Source organism: Ictidomys tridecemlineatus, chromosome 3, assembly GCF_052094955.1.
Source record: "Ictidomys tridecemlineatus isolate mIctTri1 chromosome 3, mIctTri1.hap1, whole genome shotgun sequence".
Taxonomy (NCBI): Eukaryota; Metazoa; Chordata; class Mammalia; order Rodentia; family Sciuridae; genus Ictidomys; species Ictidomys tridecemlineatus.
In genome coordinates this window covers 14,397,564-14,419,372 of record NC_135479.1, presented here as the reverse complement: position 1 = coordinate 14,419,372, position 21,809 = coordinate 14,397,564, and the positions used below count along the sequence as shown (strand labels likewise).

The window sequence follows — 21,809 nt, the reverse complement described above, 5'->3', positions numbered from 1 at the left end:
CTCCTTTGTCTGCTGTGCTCCTCACCCTACCTTTCCCACCTGGTGCCCTCTACCTCTGTTCCGGTCTTTCACTAGACTCAACTTCCTCTTGAACTTTTTCCTGACCGCCCTCTGCTCTTCCATGTGCCCCCATTTCTGCTTTTTGTTTTCTCCTGAGATCCTTGTCACACTGTGTTGTCATGGGCTCTGTTCATCTGTGTCTCTGCTGGACGGCATGTTCCAGGAGGACGGGGGCCACATGATTCTTGCAATCCTCCTACTCAACTCTCAGCTTGGTGTCCAGAGCACAGAGTGTGACAGGTACAAATTCTTTGGGCACACAGACGAATCATGGGAAGCCTCTGTTCAGGGTTGCCCAACCTTGCCGCCATTGGCATCTTGGACTTGGTGACTGGTTGTTATGGTGACTATCCTCCCATGGTGGATGTCAGTAGCCACCCACCATGCGCCAGTAGCACATTCACCCAGTCATGACAACCAAATATGTCCCTGGACACTGTTCAGTGATGACCAATGGGAATAAAACCACGGAGGTTAAGAACTTTTTCTCTAATGAATGACCATTGACCTTGGGGGTCACACTGCCCTTCTGGAGTCTAGATCAGGGCTTAAGTTCAGTTAGTCCGTTGATGAACGTTGACAGGGCGACCAGTAAATGATAGGGGAAATGGGTGAAGGACTTCTTGTAGGTCCTCAGAAGAGGGAAAAATTGTACTACACAGAGCTGTAACTAATGAGGCTCCCTGCACCCCTGCTCAGGCTTGGCTGCTTGGTTCTGTCAGCTGGTTAGGGTCCTGGAGTGAGATCAATATTTTTAGCCATTAAATCAACTCAGGAAGATCCCTGCTGCTGTGGTTCTGTCCTCAGAAGTAGGTAGAGGAGGGAAATAATTTAAACTCATGCATGTTTTTTTTTTGGGGGGTGGGGGGTACCAGGGAATGAACTCAGGGCACTGGACCACTGATATCTCCAGCCCTATTTTGTATTTTATTAGAGACCTGGTCTCACTGAGTTGCTTAGCGCCTCGATAAATTGCTGAGGGTGGCTTTGAACTTGTGGTCCTCCTGCCTCCGCCTCCCAAGCCACTAGGATTACAGGTGTGAGCCACTGCGCTCGGCCAAATGCTCCATCAACAGGGTATCCGCCATCCCTACCCCGTGACCTTTCTCTGGTGGCAACAAGGGACTGAAAAGTGGATACAGTGACTCTTGGCTCTCACCAAGTCATGGACACATCAGATTTGGAGGTCATTCAAGGTCATGCAATCATCATCTCATACTTTGGTTTCAACCAAGTCCATGCCCCCAAACCTCGAGAATGTATGTTTTTGTGATGGTTTGTGCATGTGCTGAGAATAGGAATCTCTAGCTTTCATCATATTTTCTTTCTTTTTTTTATCTCTATTTAAAAAAAAATTTGTAGTTGTAGATGGACAGAATGCCTTTATTTTATTTGTTTTTATGTGGTGCTGAGGATTGAACCCAGTGCCTCACACATGCTAGGTAAGCGCTCTGCCACTCAGTTACAGTCCCAGCCCTCATCATATTTTCAAAGGCATTTCAAACCCTCAAATGTGGCTGGGTGTGGTGGCCCACGCCTATAATCCCCAGCAGCTTGGGAGGCTGAGGCAGGAGGATCACTAGTTCAAAGCCAGCCTCAGCAATTTAGGGAGACCCTGTCTCAAAATAAAACATAAAAAGGACTGGGATGTGGCTTAGTGGTTAAACTCTCCTGGATTGAATCCCTGGCACTCCGCCCCCTCCAACAAAAACCTTCAACTATAAATAGTCATTAGTCTAATCTCTTCATTTGAGAGTAGAGGAAATGGAAGCTCAGAGTTTAAGAGGCTCTTTCAAGTTTCAGTAGTTGGAATCTGGTAGAGCCCAGACGCACACCCAGACCTCCCTTTACCTCTCTGCCCAGTGGGGTCTCTGATGGAGGACTGGACCTGGCAAGGTGTGAGGCATGAGGTCACTGGAGAGGATGGGTCCCGAGGACTGGGGAGCTAGGGAGGAGTGTGCCTTGCTAAGAGGGTGGCCAAATAAGATACATGATGATGTACTACATTTGAAATTTAGATAAATGAACTATTTGGGGGGTATGAGTATATCCCAAATGTTACATGGGATAGACTTACACCAAAAATCTTATCTGTGGCTTATATGAAATTCACTTTGAACTGGATACCTTAGATTTATTTTTTCATTTAAATTTTTTTTTTTTTTTTGTGCTAAATCCGACAACCCTGTGTGCTAAGGATGGCCCTGGAGTCTTCTGCTGAGAAGTGAAAGCTGAGCCACCTGCTGATGGGTTTTAATGACTTCCAAGTCTGGGACTCAAACTGCCTCTGGCCCTGACCTTCATCGGAGCCACGCAGGCCCTTGGTCTGTGCAAGGCACAGCCCGCGATGAGCCCGTGTGGTTCTCTCTGTGACTGCAGAGGCCCCGGAGGGCCTGGCGTGCTCTAGGTGTTCTGTTTGCGTGTGGCCTCTCAGAGGATGACATTTCACAGATCTGTGAAGAGTAAAGACCAAATTTATTTAATACAACATCCCGCAGGGTCCCTGCAGCTATGTCACTGAGGCCATCTTGGTTAGGTGTGCGTACTCCACAGTGCCAAGGGCAGCAGCCCTGCGTCCATGCTCCCAAGACCCCCTTCAGAACCATCTTGAGACCTCAGAAGACCATTTTTTTTTAAAGCAAGGAATAAATAAAAAAAATTAGTAAGAAAAATACACATTTCATTTTCCTATTAAAAAATACTATCTGCTGTAGGCTCCCATCATCTCATCCTTTGGCCCTCAGCAGGGAGAAGAAAAGAGAGGATACAGAAAACCGCCCAGAACACCTGTGCCTGCCCCACCTCCGGGTCCTGCCTGTGTGAACTGGGCTTCCGGTCGGTGTCCAAAGGAGGTGCTCCCAAGCCACGGTGACGTCTTAGAGGGGACAGACAGAAGCTGTATGGCCAGCACTGTGCACTTCCAAAGAACAAGGGCTACCTAGAGCTACAGGCTTTTGAAGGACCACAGGAAAAGAAAGAAAAGAAGAAAACAAACTACCCTAAAACAAGCTGCCCCCAGACCAGGCCATTCACTAGAAGTAACTGACTATAAAACAAAACCAGATTCAGTGTAGGAGGGTATATGGGAAAGGTTTTTTTTAAATCTCCGTACAAGACAAAGTATTCAAGTTTCGGAATATCCCAATGGCCTGTTTACCCTGAACTCCTTCTGCTCTTCCAAATTGCATGAATGCTCCAACTTGGAAGGAGGGTCACCTGGGCAATGAAACAGCCCCTCCCGACTTCTTCATGCCCAACGTTAACACAGCAGGGTGGACACAAGAACTGGTGGTTTGGCCAGAGGAATTGCTATGTTCACTGGGAGCAGGGCAGGTCATAAATAAATGCGCAGAACTCTTGGAACACAGGAAGCATCTGCTCCTCTTGGGGACGTGGATGTCCTCTCGGGGATGAGCCCTTGTCTTCATGGTCCTAAGTCCCATCAAGGGAGCCTTCCGTTCTCTGTAGTGACAAGAAACAACACAAGCTATGGTCACACCCCTCAGGATTGAAGGTTGCCCTGGGAAGTAACTCGGTGGTAGATTGCTCCTGGGTTCAAACCCCAGTCCACCCTGCCACAGATTCCATCCTGCCTTTAAAAAGGAAAGAGATTCTGATACACTCTGATGAACCTTTCAAGAATTAAGCTAATGAAATAAGCCAGGAAGAAAAGGGCAAATGTCAAATGATACCACTTGTATGACGTACAACAATGATCAAATTTACAAAGACAGAAGGTGGCATAGCAGTTGCTGGGGGCGAGGGCAGAAGCAATGAGTAGTTACTGTTTAATGGGTACAGAGTGTCAGTTGGGGATGATGAGAAGTTCCGGGGATGGAGAAGGTGTTGGTGGCACAGCAATGTGAATGCAACTGATATAACTGAGATATATATATTGCAGTACTGGGGGTCAAATCAGTGCCTCATGCATGTGCTAGGCAAGTGCTCTGCCACTGAGCCACACCCCAGCCCTGGAATTATACACATTTATTTTTCCAGTACTGGGGATTGAACCCAGGCGTGCTCTATCACTGAACTGCATCCCCAACCCCAATTTTCAGTTTTGTTTTGAGACAGTCTTGTTAAATTGCCCAGACTGACCTTGAATCTGCAATCAGCCTCCCAAGTCCCTGGGATTACAGGTGGGTGACACCACGTCTGGCTGAATTATATGTTTTTAAATGTTAAAATGATAAATTTCAGGTTATTTATATTTTACCATAGTAAAAAGTTTTGTTTTCTTTCTTTTTTTTTTCTTCTAATTCCTCACGTCTTCTTCTAGTGTTCTTTAAGTGACTCAGAGGTACTTGTGTCACTTTCCCGCCTACCACCTGCCTGGGCCCCTCTCTGACCCAGCACTCTTTCCTAAGCTGAGGATGCAAGAACCTGCCCTCAGGAACTTTGTGTTCCATCAATTACTGACAGCCCTAGACCAAGTCTCTCCCCAGACACCTCGACTCTCCCTCTTTGGGGACAGGTAGTGCCCAGGGCACTGCTCTAGGACCAAGGCCAGAGACGGAAAGGGCTGGGCCACAGTTGGCAGGGCCTCGGGTTTTGAAGTAAAGGTTAACGTGCCCACACCCAAGGACGGGATTTGCTGTGCTTGAGTCAGAGGCTGTCGGCCTCCCAAGTACAGCCGCGGAATCGCTCTGCTTCCGGTCAGAACATGATGTGGACCTCCTCAAGGGGCGTTTTGCTTTGAGCCTCCCCTGGGATCTCTAATTTCTACTTCTAGAAAGTCCTCTGAACATTTCCCATATACGAAGAGGTGTGCTAGGTGCCCATTTAATCCTTGCAACGACTAGGCAAGGAGTTTTCAAGTCCCCAGTTTATAGGCGAGGAAACAGAGGTCTGGAGGGATTAAGACATGGCTCTGCAGCTTGTCAGGGGGCAGTTAAGTTTGAATGTGAATCTCCAGTTCCTAAGTCCAAGCTTGGTTTTGGCTGAACCCTAGGCCTTGGGGAAAGCAACTATTACATTCCCCAAGTGGGGCAGGGGCATTTCAGGGCCAAATAAAGTTAAATCCCCCAAGCACATTCACTATGGCCAACGTGTTAGGTGGAAAGGGCTTTAAAGTGGATAACCAATGAGTTTCTACGGGGGTTTGCATGGTTTCTCATTTAGACTCTAAGAAAATCCTGGAGCTGGACTTGGTTGGAGCACACCTGCAATCCCAGCTACTCTGGAGGCCGAGGCAAGAGGATCAAAAATTTGAGGCTAGCCTCAGCAGCTTAGTGAGACCCTGTCTCAATATAAAACACAAAAGGGGCTGGGGATGTGGCTCAGGAGTAGAGTGCTTGGTTAGCATGCGTGAGGTTCTGGGTTTAATCCCCGGTACCTGCCAAGTCCCTCAAAAAGGAAAAAAAAATTTAGTAAGTGGTCATTGTTGTTGCTGTCAGGCTGCTGCTGATGCTCTCCAATTTGTAGATGGGGAAACTCAAGTTTGGGGAGGGCAGGGTCATCCCAAAGAGGGTTGAAGAGCTGGAGAACCCACTCTCCAGTCTCCTGAGCCCTGCTACTGGGCAAGTTTCCTTGCAGCTCAGCTTCCTGCAGGCCCCGGGAAGGAGAAAAGCAAGCTATTACTGACAAATGCCTTTTTTTTTTCTCCCCCATAAGAAAACAGGTTCTCGTCAAGATCTCAAGACCCTTGCAGGTCCAGATTCTCCCCCTTCACTTAGGCACAGGGTGTTCTCTTGCTCGTTATCTGTCTGCATTGGCCGCAAACACAATTTATAAACAAGGCAAAAATGGCAGAGGAAAAATGAAGTCAGAATGTGCCATTGAAGCAAGTCAAACAATACCAAATTAGTCGCTGGCTAAGTGGCTGTCTCATTGTTAAGATATTTCCTCCAATATGTTTTCAGAAGCAACAGCCATTAAACAAGAGCAGAATGATCGCCAGGTTTGATTTCAGGAAGGAACTCCCCTCCCATTTCCCCGCGAGGCGATTCGATTAATTTTCTCTGGACCCGCTCGCTCGGGCTGATTATTAGGGAAACTGTACCTGCTTCTTTTATAAACAAAATCCACTCGCTTAAAGATTCAAAATTCCATTCCCGCCAGCTGAGAGCCCCTGTCTCCCGCCAAATGCAGGGACAGGACCAGCCTGGGTGAGCTCTGGGGAGCCTCCTGGGGGCAGAATTCTGGGGGCAGACCCACCAGGAAAGGGAAAGTTCTGTCTGAACTGGAGCTTGGAATCTTTGTCCAGAGAGACCCTTTGGATGGAAGACAAAGTAAATATGTTGAACCTGCAGGGTGTCTATCCCCATGGGCAGCCGCCCTGCCCTGGGTGGACATAGCCCTGTCTATCTCAGCAGAGATAGCTTTATCAGGATCCCACGCTGGCCAGGGAGCAAAGATCCCACTCTCGTGAGGCCCTGATTACTAGGACAGTGGCTTTATTCCCCGGGGAGTCTTGGGTTGCGGGCAGCACTGGCTGGGAGCCTGGAGACCTGGCCCTGGGGGATGCTGGGCAAGTGATCCACCAATGCACACCTCAGGTTTTCCTCATCCATAAACAAGGCTCCCTGCTTCTCTGGGGCCACAGTCTCTTATTTCAGGAGTCTGGCTGGGTGTAGGCTAGAGAAAAACTTCCACTTCATTCCTCTCTTCCTTAAATTGATAGCTTTCTTCCACAACAAGAATGTCAGTGGCTTCCTGTCTGTCAAAGGCATAATGCGCTCTGTTTTACAAGCATTCAGACTTGGGCAAAACAAAGGAAGACGGGGGCCCACTGGAAGGGCGAGCAGAAACCTTGCTGGAAGTTCTTCCCAGGCTGAAAGAAGCCGTTTAGGAGGCAAATTCCTCATTTCTTAAGAGAACAGCTGCCCGGTTAACTCTTGCTTTGCTGGGTAGCTTGCAGAAAGGTTGAGAGTGGGAAGATAGTAGGAGACAGGCCTCGATACAGTTTGAACTGGGTCTCTGTGTCTTAAAAAAAAAAATAGCTGACTGGGGTGGCATAAACCTAAAATCCTAGCTCCTCGGGAGGAGGCTGAGGCAGGAGGATTGCAAGTTTGAGGCTGGCCTGGGCAATTCAGTGAGCCTCTGTCTCAAAATAAGAAGTAAAAAGGGCTGGGGATATAGCACAGTAATAGAGAGACCTTCCTTGGGTTCAATTCCCAGTGCCAAAAAGGAAGGGGGAAAAAAAAAAAAGCAATAGGTACCCTAGATTCCCAGTCTTCTTAGAGGATTTCCAGGGTCCCTTTTCATATGTGGGTTGAGAGATCATGATGGAAATAGTGGAAGAAAAGATTCAAAATCCGAATGGGCCCGGCTAATCAGAGGAGCCCAGGGTTCCTAGTCTAAAACAGTGTGGGGGTGGGAGGGGGATTAGGGGAAAGCAGGCCCTGGGAGGGTCAGGAGAGATTTCACCATTCCACAGAGAACTTTTTAAAATGAGGTATATGAAATGTGTACTTACAGAATATCTGTTTTCCATGAAATCTACAAAACAAAGGATAACAGGGTCAGTAAGTAATTCAAAGAGACACTGGGGCTTCCCGCCAGATCTCAGGGGCTGGAACAGGTTGGGGAAAGAGGGTGGGGACAATGATACAGAAGGGGACACCAGGCCATATTCTGACTCGGTGCTCCGGTTTACAGCTCCTTTATCCTGAGACCTTCAAGCTCCCTAAGGTATACAAGTTATATAAGATGTATAAGTTATAACTTATATAAGATATATAAATCCCAAGACACCTCTTTTTTTTAAACATTTTAAATAGTTTTTTTTTTTAAATTTAGTAACACTCTTTTTTTTTTAAGGGAAATATTGTAAACGAGAAAGGAGAAAGGAGAAAATAAAAATGACCTCAGATCTCATTCTCTGAATCCCACTGACACTTTGTCCCTGTCATTTTCTGCTAGTAGTAGGCATTTTTTTTTGAGGGGCGGGGGCGTGCAGTTACAATTATATGAAATTTTATATCCTATCTTTTTTTTAATGTAATGTGCTTTCTACATATTTTCTGGTAGCTTCGTAAACATGATTGTTAGAGTAGCTACGTCACAATCGTTAAGTGGACGTGCTACTGTTTACTTGATGATTTCCTTACTTTAAAAAGTTAGATTCTTCCCAAGATTTTGCTACTTGAAGTTATACTGTCAGCACCTTCTTTGGGAGTAAAGATGTTTCCCTATTACAGACTATTTGTCTGCCTATTCCCAAGAGTGGGATCCACAGAGCAGGAGTACATATGTGGCCAAGGCTCTTGGCATATATATAGCCAAACTCTCTGGAGGGCAGGGCAGGCCCTTCCACTTTCCCTGGAGAGTCACGTCCCAGTTCCTAGGAGGCCCATTGTCTCCTTCCTGGAAGGCATGCTGTGGCTGGTTGGCCATGCTAGGCCACCATCGTGCAAACGGCCCCAACCGAAAGTCAGGAAGAGGAGAGCGAGGGTGAGAGAAGCCAACGATGACAGAAAGCTCTGCGAGGAGGCAGAGGGGTCACTGCCTGTGCTGGCTAGAGGTGGCTTTCACGCTCAGAGACAAGGGATTGGTTTGCCGCTTTGAGCAGGACCAGGCCCTAACTCGTACCATCCATGGGCTGTGTGTGGACTATGTTGCTCACCGTAGCCTAATGAGGGGATAAGTCTGGCATTGGGAAGGTCCCGTGGCACCCCCACAGGGACAGACCACCTGATGCAGGTGAACTTCCCCCTCAAGTTCTGCCAGAGATCCCACACAGCACCTGAGATGGGTGTGACCTGCCCAGATGTCAATCAACCTGCTGACTGCAAGACCCCATGAAGCCAGACTGCCCTTGAAACCTTATCCCTGCCTTTGACGTCCCCCCTGAAATAAACCACCCGAGCCATCTTTCCTTTGTCTAGTTCCAGCTCCCATGTGGACTAGATCTCTCTCGGGGACTTTGCTTTTGTAAATACATTTCTGACTATTTGTGTTTTGCTCTTTCACTAATTATTTGAGTCTTTAAGGTTTAGGGGGGCTGACACCTCCTGAGCAGGGAGAAGATGCTGGCCTTTGCCCCCACGAATCCTGAATGGTCAGTGGCTCCCGTGTTGGGACGGATTTTCCAGAAAGCCCACTGCAGACAAAGACTTGAGGACAGAGTAGGGAACGTCTTCAGCTGCCTGGGGAAGGCCCCCAGGTTCAAACCCAGTTCCTTCTAGATCTTGGGCTATCTCAGGGACCATCTGTCACAGCAGGAACCACAGCCCATCTGTTTCTCTAATTTAAAAATAGCCTGTTTCTGCAAGTTCCCCCCAGCCCCATCATCTCACACTCAATTTGTGCCCTCCCTTCCAGAAGGAACAGGGCCAGAAGTTCCTAAGGGGCCCCTCTTCTGTCCTACCTGGGCCAGAAGATGGCACAATAGCCAAGGGTTGAACCTAGTGTCACCTCTGCACATGGAGCCAGGTTGCAGGCAGCACTTCCCAACCCAATTCTGACTGGAAGGAACCAAACCAGCCCAGACACTGGCTCTGCCACAGTCCCAACCAGACACAGGGGAGAAAGCGCATCAAGGCTGTGCTTCCTAAAACAATTTGAGTGTGGATCACTAAAAATTCAAATATGCTAATAATACGATGAAACACCAAGTCCATGTCCACTTATAGTTTTTGGTAATAGAACCAACATAAAAATAGAATTTGATGGTAGTAGCATTTTGTTGTTGTTTTGGAGCTAGGTAGTCTACTAAGGAGCTACATCCCCAGAACTTTTTATTTTTTATTCTGAGACAGGGTTGCCTCAAAACTTACGATCCTCCTGCCTCAGCCTCCCGAGTACCTGGGATTCCGGGCATCGCCCCATGCCCTGCAGCATCCACATTTTTCACAGGTACCTTTTTTTTTTTTTTTTTTTTTTATCATCTTGCATGCTGAAGGAGGAAACCATCTGGGGGGCAGGTTGGCAGTGCCTCCTGACCTGGCTGGCCTGGGGCCTTGCAGGATGGGTGGGGACTGACTCTCAAGTGTTCTTCTCTCCCTCCAGGGGGGACTTGGCCCAGAGGCCTCCTTTTCTTTGGCTCTTTCCTGATGACCATTTCCTGTTGTGGCTGTGCCGTGCTGTAGGCCCCAGCCCTATCTGTTGAGTCAGACGGGTCCCCTCCTCATCTGAGGAGCCGCTTGCTCAGCCGTCCACGGCTCACTCTGTGCCAGAAACTCAGACATCCATGATGTTTTTAAGGGAGCAGATACCCCTGGTCCTCACCACGTCCCCTGCCACCCAGTGTCCCAAGGGTAGCTTTTCTGAGAACAGCCCCAACAGGAAATGACCCCCCCCCCAGGGTGGCCAACTCGAATGCCGCAGGAGCACAGTGGGTTTGGCTCCTGAGAAGCAGAACTTCGTTCAGATCTGAGGGGAAACTCGGGCGTAGGAGAAACTATCTGTGGGGTCTTACAGTCACATTGTGGATTAAGGGTTAGAATCAGCTGTAAGGGACCCGCGGACTAACTCTTAGAAGGGATGATCCCCCCGGCAGCTTCAACATGTTCAGGGGGACGGGTTGGGGGTGACCAAGGCAAAGACGAATGACCCCTACTTCCAGAAGCCGGGACCTGGAGACTCCGTGAATGTTATGATTGGAAGGAATTGAAGATCATTGGTTTGACCACTGCTTCATTCAACAGGTATCAACATTGCGTTTGGCCAAATTCACAGAGACAGAGGGCAGAATGGGCATTGGCAGGAGCCAGGGGAGAGCAGAGTCACCGGTTCTTGGGCATGGAGGTTCATCTGAGAGACATGAAGAGGGTTAGAAAAAGTGATGGCTGCCCAACAATGTGACTGGACTTCGTGCCGCTGAACTGCACATTTGAAAATGGCAGGTGTTGTGCATATTTTAGAAGCATTTTCAGAAAGAAAGAAAGCTAAGCTTAGAGCTGAAGCCAAGAATGCAAAGACCAGGTGTTTCCCACAGGCTGTGAGCACCCCATGAGGATTCCTGGTTGTCCCCCAAGTCTCTCCAGGCCCTACCCTGGGGCTCCTTGGAGGCAGGCTGCCCATGCCCTTTTGCTTATCTAGGGGAGCGGTTTTCCTTTGTATCACTCAGGGGACAAGGGGGCATAAGAGTGAGAACAACGCCCTATGAGCCATTTCCCAAAATAGTCAGTGCTGAAGTACTGCCAGTTAGAAGATGGTGCAGAGGAGAGGAAGGAATGTGAAGGAAGGCCCTGCTCTGCACCCACCAGGCCCATTGATCCTTCTGCCCGGCCACCCACCCTGGGTCTGTGTTTTGGGAGTCAGCCCCTGCCACGCACACAAATTGTTTCTGGGTTTTTCCTGCCAGTCAACCCTGAGTGATCGTGCCAGGGTTCCTAGAGAGCAAGAAAGACCCTTGGCCTTCCAACAAGAAGCAGCATCTGTGTGGCACAATTAGGATGGAGGGAGCGCAGAGGGTCTCCCACAATGATTAGCTTGTAGAATGATTCTCAAAAGTAAGTTCTCCAAACCAACAGCACCAGTCACGGGCGAAAACTGTGTGAGAAATGCAAATTCTCCAACCCACTAAGTCAGAAATTCGGCAGCTTGGGCCGGGGTAGGTTGCCAGACAAGCTGTGTTTCAATAAATCTTGAGAACTGTGGATCCAGAGCATAGCCCTTCTGCCTCTTTTCCCAGAGAAGGCGACTGAGCCCTTGAGAGGGTCCATGACGTGCCCAGGGTCACCCAGGCCACACAAGGATGTTATTCTTAATTTCTAAAGTAGACAGAGTTGGATTCTCTAATGAAGCTGGTACTGGAAACCAAAGCAAGGAAGATGGCCAGTGAGAAGCATGCGTCCAGTTGGTTTGGCAACACAGAGAAGAAATGGGAAGAATTGGAAGAGTACCATCACGGGCCAGGCTCCACTGGGTTCAGTGCCTGCTGTGTCACTGGCTGTGGGACAAGGACACATTACTTAACCGTTAGGCCCACCTCCCCCATCTGTAGAGCAGGAACGATAATCAGGCCCCATCAACTCTAGGCTTGAGGAGGAAGTGAGGGTTCCCAGGTCTCACTCACAGGGGTGCTCAATAAATATTGCCTGTCACTACGAAAGGCGAAAGGGATGCTCCAAACCTGAAGGGAATTGGGGTACAGAGAAAAAAATTAACATGAAACCGAAGAGAGAGGCAGAGATGGAGTCGTACCAGGAGCAAGGAGCTGCTGAAGAATCTGGAGAATGATAAAGATTTGGAGGTGCCAGGAGAAAGGGTTGTTCTTCATAAGCTCTGGGGGAAGGGTAAGTAGAGGAATGTTAAGGATGAGTGTGGGAGGAGCCCAACGTGGGTGGAATATCAGCGACTGAAGGATCTGGCCCCCTGGATGATCATCTGGCTTCCCCGAGGCAGACAGGGATCCCTGTTTGGGGGTGGGGAGTAGAGAAAAGGGGATTACAGAGTAGATAGTTTCACTAAGGGAGTCCCGGAGAACTGAGGAAAGACATCCTCAAACCTGTCCTTTAGCAAATCAATAAGAGGAAGAGGAACCAAAAGGAATCAGATGTGGCCTGTGGTCTTTCCTCCTTGAGCAATGGCCGAAGGGGAATACTCAGAGACAGGAAACCCCTTGGACCCGTTAGCAGCTGCAGGCCCCAAGGGCTACAGTCCATGTAAGACTCAGGGCTCTCTCTACCCTCAGCCCCTGGGCAGGTTACAGACCTGCCAGGTTAGAGAACAGGCCGCAGAGGACCAGAGCCCTTACTGCCCTGCTTCTCCCCAGGCCTGGGAGTCCAGAGACTAGTCCTGTTCTGGGCGAGGTACTGCACTCTGTAGGGCCTGAGATCCTCCAGCAACTTTGGCAATTTTAAAGTAAAATTGAATAATGCTCACCATACTAGGGGGTCACACACTGACTGCTTGGAATAATGAACGCCACAGCCCCAGATCCCATTTCACCCCGCTTTCTCACTCAATACCACCGCTGTTCAGAAGTGGAAGAATCTGAGTCTCTGGGGGCTGAGACTTCTTGGTGGAAGTCACACACCTGGTAAATGCAGCACCAGGACAGGGGCTCCCTGTCTCCTCCCCACCTCGAGACCCTACGAGAGCTGGCTTCTTACAATGCCCCTGTTTCCAGCCTAAGAAGTCAGTTTGCAACAGCCCAGGACTGAGTAATCTAGAACCAGCCATGGGACCCCCACGAGGACCTGCTGGAACAGCTGGCTGCCTTAGGAGATCAGAAGAAAATGATCACTTCAAAATAGGCCATTTTGGCTTCTTTTGAGCTAGAGGTAAATGAACATCGACAGATGCCAAAAGGAGTCTCCTCAGGGCTTCCTTATTTGATTAAAAGTAATAACTTCTGAGACCGGGGGATTTCCTCCCAGGGATATTTCAGGGCCATGAAGATGGAGAGTTGGTGCCAAGATGAACCTACACCAGCAAATCTTACTCCATTAATTTCCCCCAGATATTTACCTTTCCATTTGCTCCCCTTGGAAGCCTCAAGCCCCTCATCCTTTGTTTTGTCACTACTTTATAAATTTATTGCTCTTTGTTAAGATGCTATAGAGACCCCAAGTTCTAACCACTCCTTTTGACTCCTGGAAGGGCTGGTTCTTAGAGACTTGCTTGTTGTGTGAACCTTGAACAAATATCTTAACCTCTCTATGCTTCAGCATCCTCATCTGCAAAATGGGATTTGTTGTGAGGGTGGAAAGATATGATGGAATAGGCCACTTAGTACATGGAGTAAGTGCTCAACTATGAGCTTTTGAAATAACTGAAGCAACTGAAATTGAATACTTCAGCGTTGACCCAAGAGAGTGAGCAATTTCCAAAGACATTAGGAAACTGATGAGGCATTTTACACAATTGACCAATGGGTTCAACCTTGAACGCTACCTCTCACTTTTCTGTTCCACTGAACAAAATATAGAAAACAACTCAAAGGCATCAACAGGGCTGGGGATGTAACTCAATGGTACAGCTTTTATTTCTGAATTTATATTTTGCTACCTCTGAATATGTTTACATAGGCACTTGAACCAAAAATTCCCCAGCAAAGGTTTTCAAAAAGTGTTAAGTTCCACAAGTGGCTAAGTTCCTGCTCTATTCATGAATATACTTTTTATTTTAAACAAAGATGCATTAAAGAGTAATCATTCTGAGATAAAAAGTAGGCTCATCAGGTCATTGAATAGTTCCTTTAAAGACAATGTTTCTTGCCAGGTGCTCTGGCCCACGCCTATAATCCCAGCAGCTTGGGAGACTGAGGAAGGAGGATCACAAGTTCAAAGCCAGCCTCAGCAACTTAGTGAGACCCTGTCTTTAAATAAAATATAAAAGGGGCTGGGGATATGGCTCAGTGGTTAAGAACCCCTGGGTTCAGTCCTGGTAAAGAAAGAAAGGAAGGAAGGAAGGAAGGAAGGAAAGGAGAGAGAGAGAGAGAGAGAGAGAGAGAGAGAGAGAGAGAGAGAGAGAGAGAGAGAAAGGGGGGAGAGGGGGAGAGAGAGAGAGAGAGAAAAGGGGGAGAGGGGAGAGAGAGAGAGAGAGAGAGAGAGAGAGAAAGGGGGGAGAGGGGGAGAGAGAGAAAGGGGGGGAGAGGGAGGGAGAGAGAGAGAGAGAGAGAGAGAGAGAGAGAGAGAGAGAGCACTTCTCAAATGTGGGCAGCATCAGAATCCCCTGAGAGTTTGAGTTCAGATTCCGGAGAATCTGATTCAGTGGATGTGGGTCTGACCGAGATTGCTGCTGCTGCTGCTGCAGGTTCATGAACCACTCTGAGTAGCACTTTTTACAGGTGTTTTTCAGCTATTAAGGACTCCATTTCAAAGAATTCACTTACATAAATGTCTACTGTACAAAGCAAGAGATTCAGAGGTAGAGGTTTATACCTTTTGTACCTCTATGGTCCCCCCCGCCCAGGACTGGGGATTGAATCCAGGGCCTGTACAGGCTGGGCAAATGCTCTACCATCGAGTGACATCCCCAGCCCTGTTTGTGTCCTTGGGTTGCTGACTTCCTTTCAGAATTTGAAAGTACTCTTTGTGGATTCCATTTCACCAGAATTGAATACAATAATTCTATAAAAAACACAATTTGGGGGTGCTTCCCCAGCTTCCCCAATTTCAACTGTGTTCTTCAGAGAGAAGCGGGCAGTGAGGGGGCTGACCTGAGGCTGGGCACAAAGGAAAGGAAGTGGAAGCAGATCCATAAGCCCACCCCAGCCCCGGAGCCGCCACTAGGGCATCTTCAAAGCACAGCTCTTGATTCTGCCTAAGGCCTTGGGTAGCCCTGGCCGCAGTCCCATGAGGGAGCAAGGGAGGCTCACTGGCCTCACCATACATACAGGGTATGTAGGCTGTGCAGCGTGGCCTCTCTCGGGTAGTAAGCACTTGCTGACAACAGACACAGCAAAAGCAGCAGTGGGTGGAGGGGAGACAGAAACCCTGGTGCAGGAGGTGACGCCCTTTGTACCTTCTTTGCTTCCTCTTTCCCCTCCCCACTCCCGAGGCCCCATCTGTGACTCCAGCACCCCCCCCACACACACCAAGGAGAACCAGGGGCCCCTCACTCACTGGGGTTGGCTTTCCGGATCTCACTGTACACCGTCTCTGTCCCCTTCGTTCCCAGAGCTGAAAAAGGGACCAGGCACAAGTCAGTAGCTGCCTCTGGGTCCCAGGCCAGCCCACGGCTATACCATCCCCCACCCCAGCAGTACCCACAGCCAAGCATTGAGACTTTGTCATTCCTCGACTTCAGAAGGTCCCAGCCTAACCAGGGTCACTCCTGGGCTGAAGTAGGAGGTCAACAGGCCACTGTGAGGCAGGGCCACCTGTGCAGAGGAACCTTGAGCCTGAGGGGCCAATGGGAGGGGATCCACACAGGCCTGCAGCCCCAGCTCAGCAGCCCATCCCCCTTTCCCTGAAGTCACAGCTCTGTGCCAGCTGCTCTGCCCCATCCCCCCCCCCCACCCCAGAGCAGAACCAGGTGCTGAGTTCTGGGGTGGAGACTGGCATTTTTGGTGACTATGAGAATTAGCTGGACCAAAGACCGCCTACAGTTCTAGGTGACTGGGTGGCTGCTTTCAGTGCCAGCACCTGGGCCCCCACAGTCTCGCTGACGGGCCTGGGGTGGGCCCTGGCACTGGTGTTAGTAGGAGTCCCCAGGGGATTCTAATGTGCAACTGGGGCTGAGATCCTCCGGGTTAGATCCTTTCAGAATAGAGGACAAGATGACCAACCTGGGTGTGGAGCAAACCAGACAGGTACAGAGAAACACGTACACGCACCCCATGTCCACACGCACTCATCCTCTGTGTGTAGACACACATGGTTGCACCCTGAAGCAGGCACACACAAACTGTGTACATACAGGCACTCACACCATGTGTACACACTCACACACCATATCCACACCCAGGCACACCCAAGAACCCTAAAGAAACAAGATGGATCCTGGCCACTTCCCTAGCTCCTCTTTGCTCAAAAAACCAGGAAGTCTCATTGTAGAAAGGAGGCCCCCCAGGCAGAGTAAGATACTTCTTGCCATCACAGTGGTGCGGGGACATTTCTCTCCTAAGGGCACACCAGGGTCTATAACTGCATTGGGATACCCTCTACGCCCCATGCTCCAGGGACAGCCTTCTCCCGTCCTTACCCCACTCACATCCAAGCTGACACTGTCCTTCCTCTCTGTCCTTTCCTCCAAGACTCTGGCCCAGCTTTGCCCCTGTATTCCTGTATGCACCTCACACACCCCTTTGCTCATACCCTAGTCAGCTACCTGGGCCCCTGTGCTCCCACTACACTTTGGGGACATTTACCTATACACATTGACTCTGTTCCCATTGACTCCTCTGGCAGGCCCTGAGCTCCTCCAGGCCAGTGGCTGAGGTCCTGAGTACTTTCCATTCCCAGGCCTCACACAGTCACCTGGGGGCACCTGTCATAGTTTGATATGACAGTGCGAGTGCTAGCCAATATCCTGCAGGTGTCTCTACCTCAGAACCCCTGAGCTTCAGGTAGGTCTTGGCATAATCAGCCCTGACCCTCAGGTTTTCCATCTATCAGCTAGAACATGCTGCCAGAGGAATCTGGGCTTCTTTGGGGATGGGTTAGGACTGAAATCTCTTTCACTGGACACTGAGTACTTATGGTTCCTGAGTGAAGGACTGCATGCCGGGGAGGAGTCTGGGGGTGCCCCAATCCCCACAGCCAAAGTTGGGGCATCTGGGGTGACAAAAGCCTTGTTGAAGACTCAGAGTGATTCCCTTCAGGCAGAGGTTGGAGCTCGGTGGAGTGGCAGAGGTACCAGGCTTCTCACTGCAGGATGCCTGCTTCAGGAGAACTCAGGAGGCACAGCAGAGATGCCCACACGACGCTCCACTCTAGTTTGGTGATATAGAGGGAAGTTCTAGGAGCCCCAAATCTGCTAGCCAATTCTCCACATCCCCAAGGGACCCCCTGAACAATGTCAAGCCCGGGGGAGTCACCCATTCAACATAACCTAGGCGCTCTGTGTGCCCTGCACCGTGGAGGGAGGAAAGGGGGTCAGATCTGGTCTCAGCTTTCAGCAGTTCCAGGATGTGGAGCAGGCAGGTGGGCACAGGGTGCTCATGAGCCTAACGCTGTGACAAATGCCACAGGGTGCTGTGCATGGGGGTCACTGCCAGCTCACCTCTGACCCAGATCCACAGTGGAGTTAGGGGAGAAGGGCACGGCGAGGGGTAGAGTTGGTGGCCAAGCCGGGGAGCTTGGACACCCTGAGAACTCCACTGTCCTGGGGCAGAAAGACACGGCCAGGAGACTTCTCTGTTCATCCTGGGGACACACTTTGTGGACCTGAGTTACTGTACTTGACTCCCTCCCCATCACCTCATAGCTCAGGGCAGCAGGGCCGTTTCTATTTCTAGGCAGAGCTGCACCCCGGCCTCTACTGCTGCCTGCCTACCTAGTTCTGCCCAGCTCAGCAAAGGGTGGGGTGCAGCTGATCACTGGCTCCCCTCCTCTTGCAGCCCCGTGGCAGCAGCTGCCTGCTAATGACTAAACCAGGTTAGCAGGGTGTTTGTCTCTGCTGTCAGCAATGTTTCCGGAGAGGGCTTTATTTTGGCTTCTGTTTTTCTATGTTAACGGAGGCAGAGAAGGCTCAACGTCATGGGGTTTTCCCAGCAGACAGCCCCAGAGCAAACAGGCAGCAAACCAGGATTTAACGAGTTCCTTCCCGCCCCTCCTCCACCCCCTGTGACCACTTGGTCAGCAGCCAGCAAGGATTAGAGCTGGACAAGGTCCTCATCCCATCCTCTATAGTTGGAGGAGAGGAGGCCTGAAGAAAGGGGGACTGAATTGGCCAAGACCAGGTCAAGTTCACTCACCACTTGTCTTGAACCCACAAAGCCCTCTCGCCTAGTAATGCCCACTCCCACCTATGGGAAGGCAGGGGCTGACCCTGGAGGCTCAGGCCTAGCTGCCCCACTACCCCTTAGCCTCAAGGAGAGGCTGGGACAAGAGAACTCAATTTGAGTCCTCTGGAATCTCCCCATTGCCACCCAAGTGACCCTCATGCCAGCTCTACACAGGGCCCACACTATGCACGTTTGTGCAAGTTTGGAAAGGCCACAAGTTGGTTTGGCTGCAACCTATAGCTGCACCACTTGGCAGGGAACACCCAAGGCAATCGCCTGCCTCACCCTATCATGGAAATCTCCATAGCCGTTCCCCAAGGAATGGCAAAAGGACATTTTCCAAGGGCAGAACACAGCTTCCTTACACTCAAAGCCTCCCAGGCACCCTGGGGCCCTCATAGTCCCACGCACCTTGGCCCAGTAAGCTGTGAAGCAGAGGCAGGACCTGGCCCTCCATGGGAGGATCTGAAGCCTGGTGCCCTGGGTGGCAGGGGAGCATCACTGTTTACTGCAGACAGAAAATGTGCAGTAACTCCCTCGCCCCTGTCCTCTGGCTTCACTGCCGACTGGAGCACTCAGTGGAGTGTGGAGGGTCATGAACCAAGAGGAGAGCAGTGTTTTTCCACTTATGTTCAAAATCTTTGAGCAGCGCTGCCCTCTTGTTATCCATTCCCTTTCCTTCCGAGTCTGACATCCTCTTAGGAGGAAGTAAGCTGTCACTCACGGGGCCAAACCCAGGATGCAGAGCAATGGAGCTGGCGCACCAAGCTCAGGCTGGTGGGGCGCCTTCCACAGTCCCACCCTTCCCAGCCCAAGTGGGGTCCCTCCTGAGCACCAGACCCTGTGCTCTCTCCTCCTGGGTCTCTCTCAGGCATGTCAAACTCCACCAGCTGAATCAGATGTCGATAGGAGCTGGTTCCTCCCAACCTCAGCCATCACAACCGTGCCTGCAGCTGCTCCATCCAGGAACATGCAGTGATTCTAGTCTCTCCTGTCCTGGCCACTAAATTGTCATCACATGCTATGGTCTATCTCCAAAATATATCTAGAGTCCATTCATTGCCAACGTTTTGGTCCCACCCTAGGCTTCACGCCTGCCGCACTTTCTGTGTTGACCATGAGATCTTCCAGAAGGACAGTGGAACCTGACACTTCCCTGCCTAAAGCTTCCAAAGGCTCCTTAATCCTTTTAGAATAAGATGCAAAGAAAACCCCAGAGGTCCTACATGCTCCAGCCCCAACTCCATCCTCCCCAGCTTCATTCACCTCATCTGTCCTGTCTATCTGTCCCTCTCTGCAGACACACAGGCCTCCTTACAGATCTTAAAGGAGCCAAGCTCTGCATTGCCACACACTGCCCTGCCTATTTCCTGGGCCCCCCAACCCTCCCTCTTTGGGGGATCACCTTCTTTGCCTCTTTCAGGACCCAGCTTAAATGCCAGCCCTCAACAAGTGTCCCCTTTTACGCCTTCTCTGCACCCGGTTTTGCTCTTTTCTGGCACTTAGGACCATCTGATAGGATCTGTGGCTGTGCTTCCCTGTTTTCCTGGCTGCCTCTGAGGAGACCCTCCCTGAGGAGGAGGCTGGCTGTGCCTTTGCTTCTTGCACAGCAGCTGGGCCCTCGTGGGTCTCATCTCTGCTCAATAAGTGAATCACTTTACAAGAAAACGAAAAAGAGGAGGAAATCAAGGCTGCGGTGACCCTCCCTCCTCTTGGGTCCATTTGGGACTTGGAAGTGGGATACTTGTCGCTGGTGCAGACTGAGCAGTCCACAGCTCTGAGGACTAGTCTGATGGAACACCACGGGAAAGGGGCCCAGAGTACAGCATGTAGCCCAGGGACTGCATGGGACAGCTTTCTCAGAAATGTTCTATGCACACACCCATCGGCACGGTGCCCAAACCATGCTAAACAAGAAAGTTAGGAAGGACTCCAAAACTCCTCCCAGAGCCAGAGATGGCTTCAGGACGTGGCCACGACCACATGGCTCTGGCTCATGACAGGCAGACCCAGCCTGGAAAACTGCCCAGGCTCGCCTGGCCGAGAACAGCCTGGCTGTAGCCTGAGCAGGAAGGGAGACGGATGGCAAGGGTCCTAAGGAGCACTCCAGCAGGGCCGGAAGGTTCTTGATGGCTGTTTCCTTCGAGCATGCAAGAACCTCGAGGGAGCTGAGGAGCAGGAGGACTAGGAGAAGCATGGTTTTTGATTGGTGCCAAAAGAAACTAAGATTGATGTTCTGGCATTTGCTGTGGACTGGCCCACTTTCCGTCAGTCTCCCAGCACTGAACCAGAGATGGGGACTTCCAGATGGCCTGCCCAAGACAGAGTACCATGCACATTTTCACTCCATTGGCACATTACTTTTATTTAAGCTGAGGCATAAATCCAGTGCCACCATTCCCACGGGATGGGATTCTGTGCTTTCAAAAGTGACCCTCTAAAGAGCAAATCCCAGACCTTAACAGGTGCGATGATTGACACATGTTCAGTCTGCATAGGAACATACTGCTTGTGGGCAAAGGGCCACTTCTGGGAGAAATTGAATACCTCAAAGTGAGGCTGCTCTCAAGGTCCCTTCCAGAGGAACAACTTGCTCGGTCCTCAGTCATCTCCTGGCACATGCGTAGTGAACCCTCAACATGTGTTACCATTATTCATAGCTTCATAACTAACAGTTATTAAATTTTTACAGCTCCTGCCTTGGCACATCCTGTAGATCTGCTGACCATCTCCCTTCAGAGAGACGCTTCTCAATGGGCACAGTACCCCCAACGTGGTGCCTATACCCAAATCAAGAGCAAAGCATGGGCTTGGCTCACTGCGGTGGTGGGGGGCTTACCTTGATGGGGCTCCACTGGGGTCACTTCCACCTCTGTATACTCCACATCTGAGCTCAGAGAGTCTGTTCAAAGGAACCACAGCACCCTGTTTAGACAGCATCTCCCTTGGGGGTATCGGGCTACCTTAGAGATTTTTATCCCAATTATTAAAGTCTTCTGAATGTGGAGGGGAGCGGCCAGATGCAGGTGGAGCTCCATTGTAAGTGGACAAGAAACCTCAGACTAGGAAGGTAGGAGGAGTCCGCCACTGGCCTGGGACTCCCCGTTCACTTGGATGTGGATGGATCCTGTGGCAGAGGTCCAGGTGAGTGGACTTATAACAGGTCAGAGGATACAGAAAATAGCTCAAGATCAGCCATGACAATGAACTCCCATTCAGGCTCCCTCCAAACACCTGACCCCTCCATGCTGCGATGCTTTCTATGCCATCCCCAGCATGCAGGAAAGGACCTCGGGAGCAGGCTCACCAGCCCCAAGAGGCTTTGAGTGTCTGAGGCAGACAAGGTAATGAAATCTCTCTGGGTGCTACCAGAAATCTGGGAAATTGGTGTGTTTTCAACTCAGAATATTTTTATTATGTTTTTTTTTTTTAAGGCTTAAAGAATCAGGAATTCTCACCAGCA

At 50.2% G+C, this 21,809-nt stretch overlaps 1 protein-coding gene across 4 annotated transcripts in view; it reads right to left on the bottom strand.

Annotated features, from left to right (window-relative positions):
* Positions 1–2,516: 2,516 nt before the first annotated feature.
* The window catches only part of Pecam1 (platelet and endothelial cell adhesion molecule 1), a 73,165-nt gene continuing 53,872 nt past the window's right edge, over positions 2,517–21,809 (bottom strand). For 2 of the 4 annotated variants that reach the window (XM_013359918.3, XM_078041876.1), the window contains 4 exons: positions 21,186–21,248; positions 15,522–15,578; positions 7,481–7,503; positions 2,517–3,522 (listed from right to left, as the gene is read on the bottom strand). In XM_013359918.3, the coding sequence (XP_013215372.1) occupies positions 3,493–3,522; positions 7,481–7,503; positions 15,522–15,578; positions 21,186–21,248 (173 nt within the window). In that variant the 3' untranslated portion in view covers positions 2,517–3,492. The remainder of the gene's footprint in view (positions 3,523–7,480; positions 7,504–15,521; positions 15,579–21,185; positions 21,249–21,809) is intronic. The other 2 variants (XM_040268584.2, XM_013359919.3) reach the window with 2 other exon arrangements.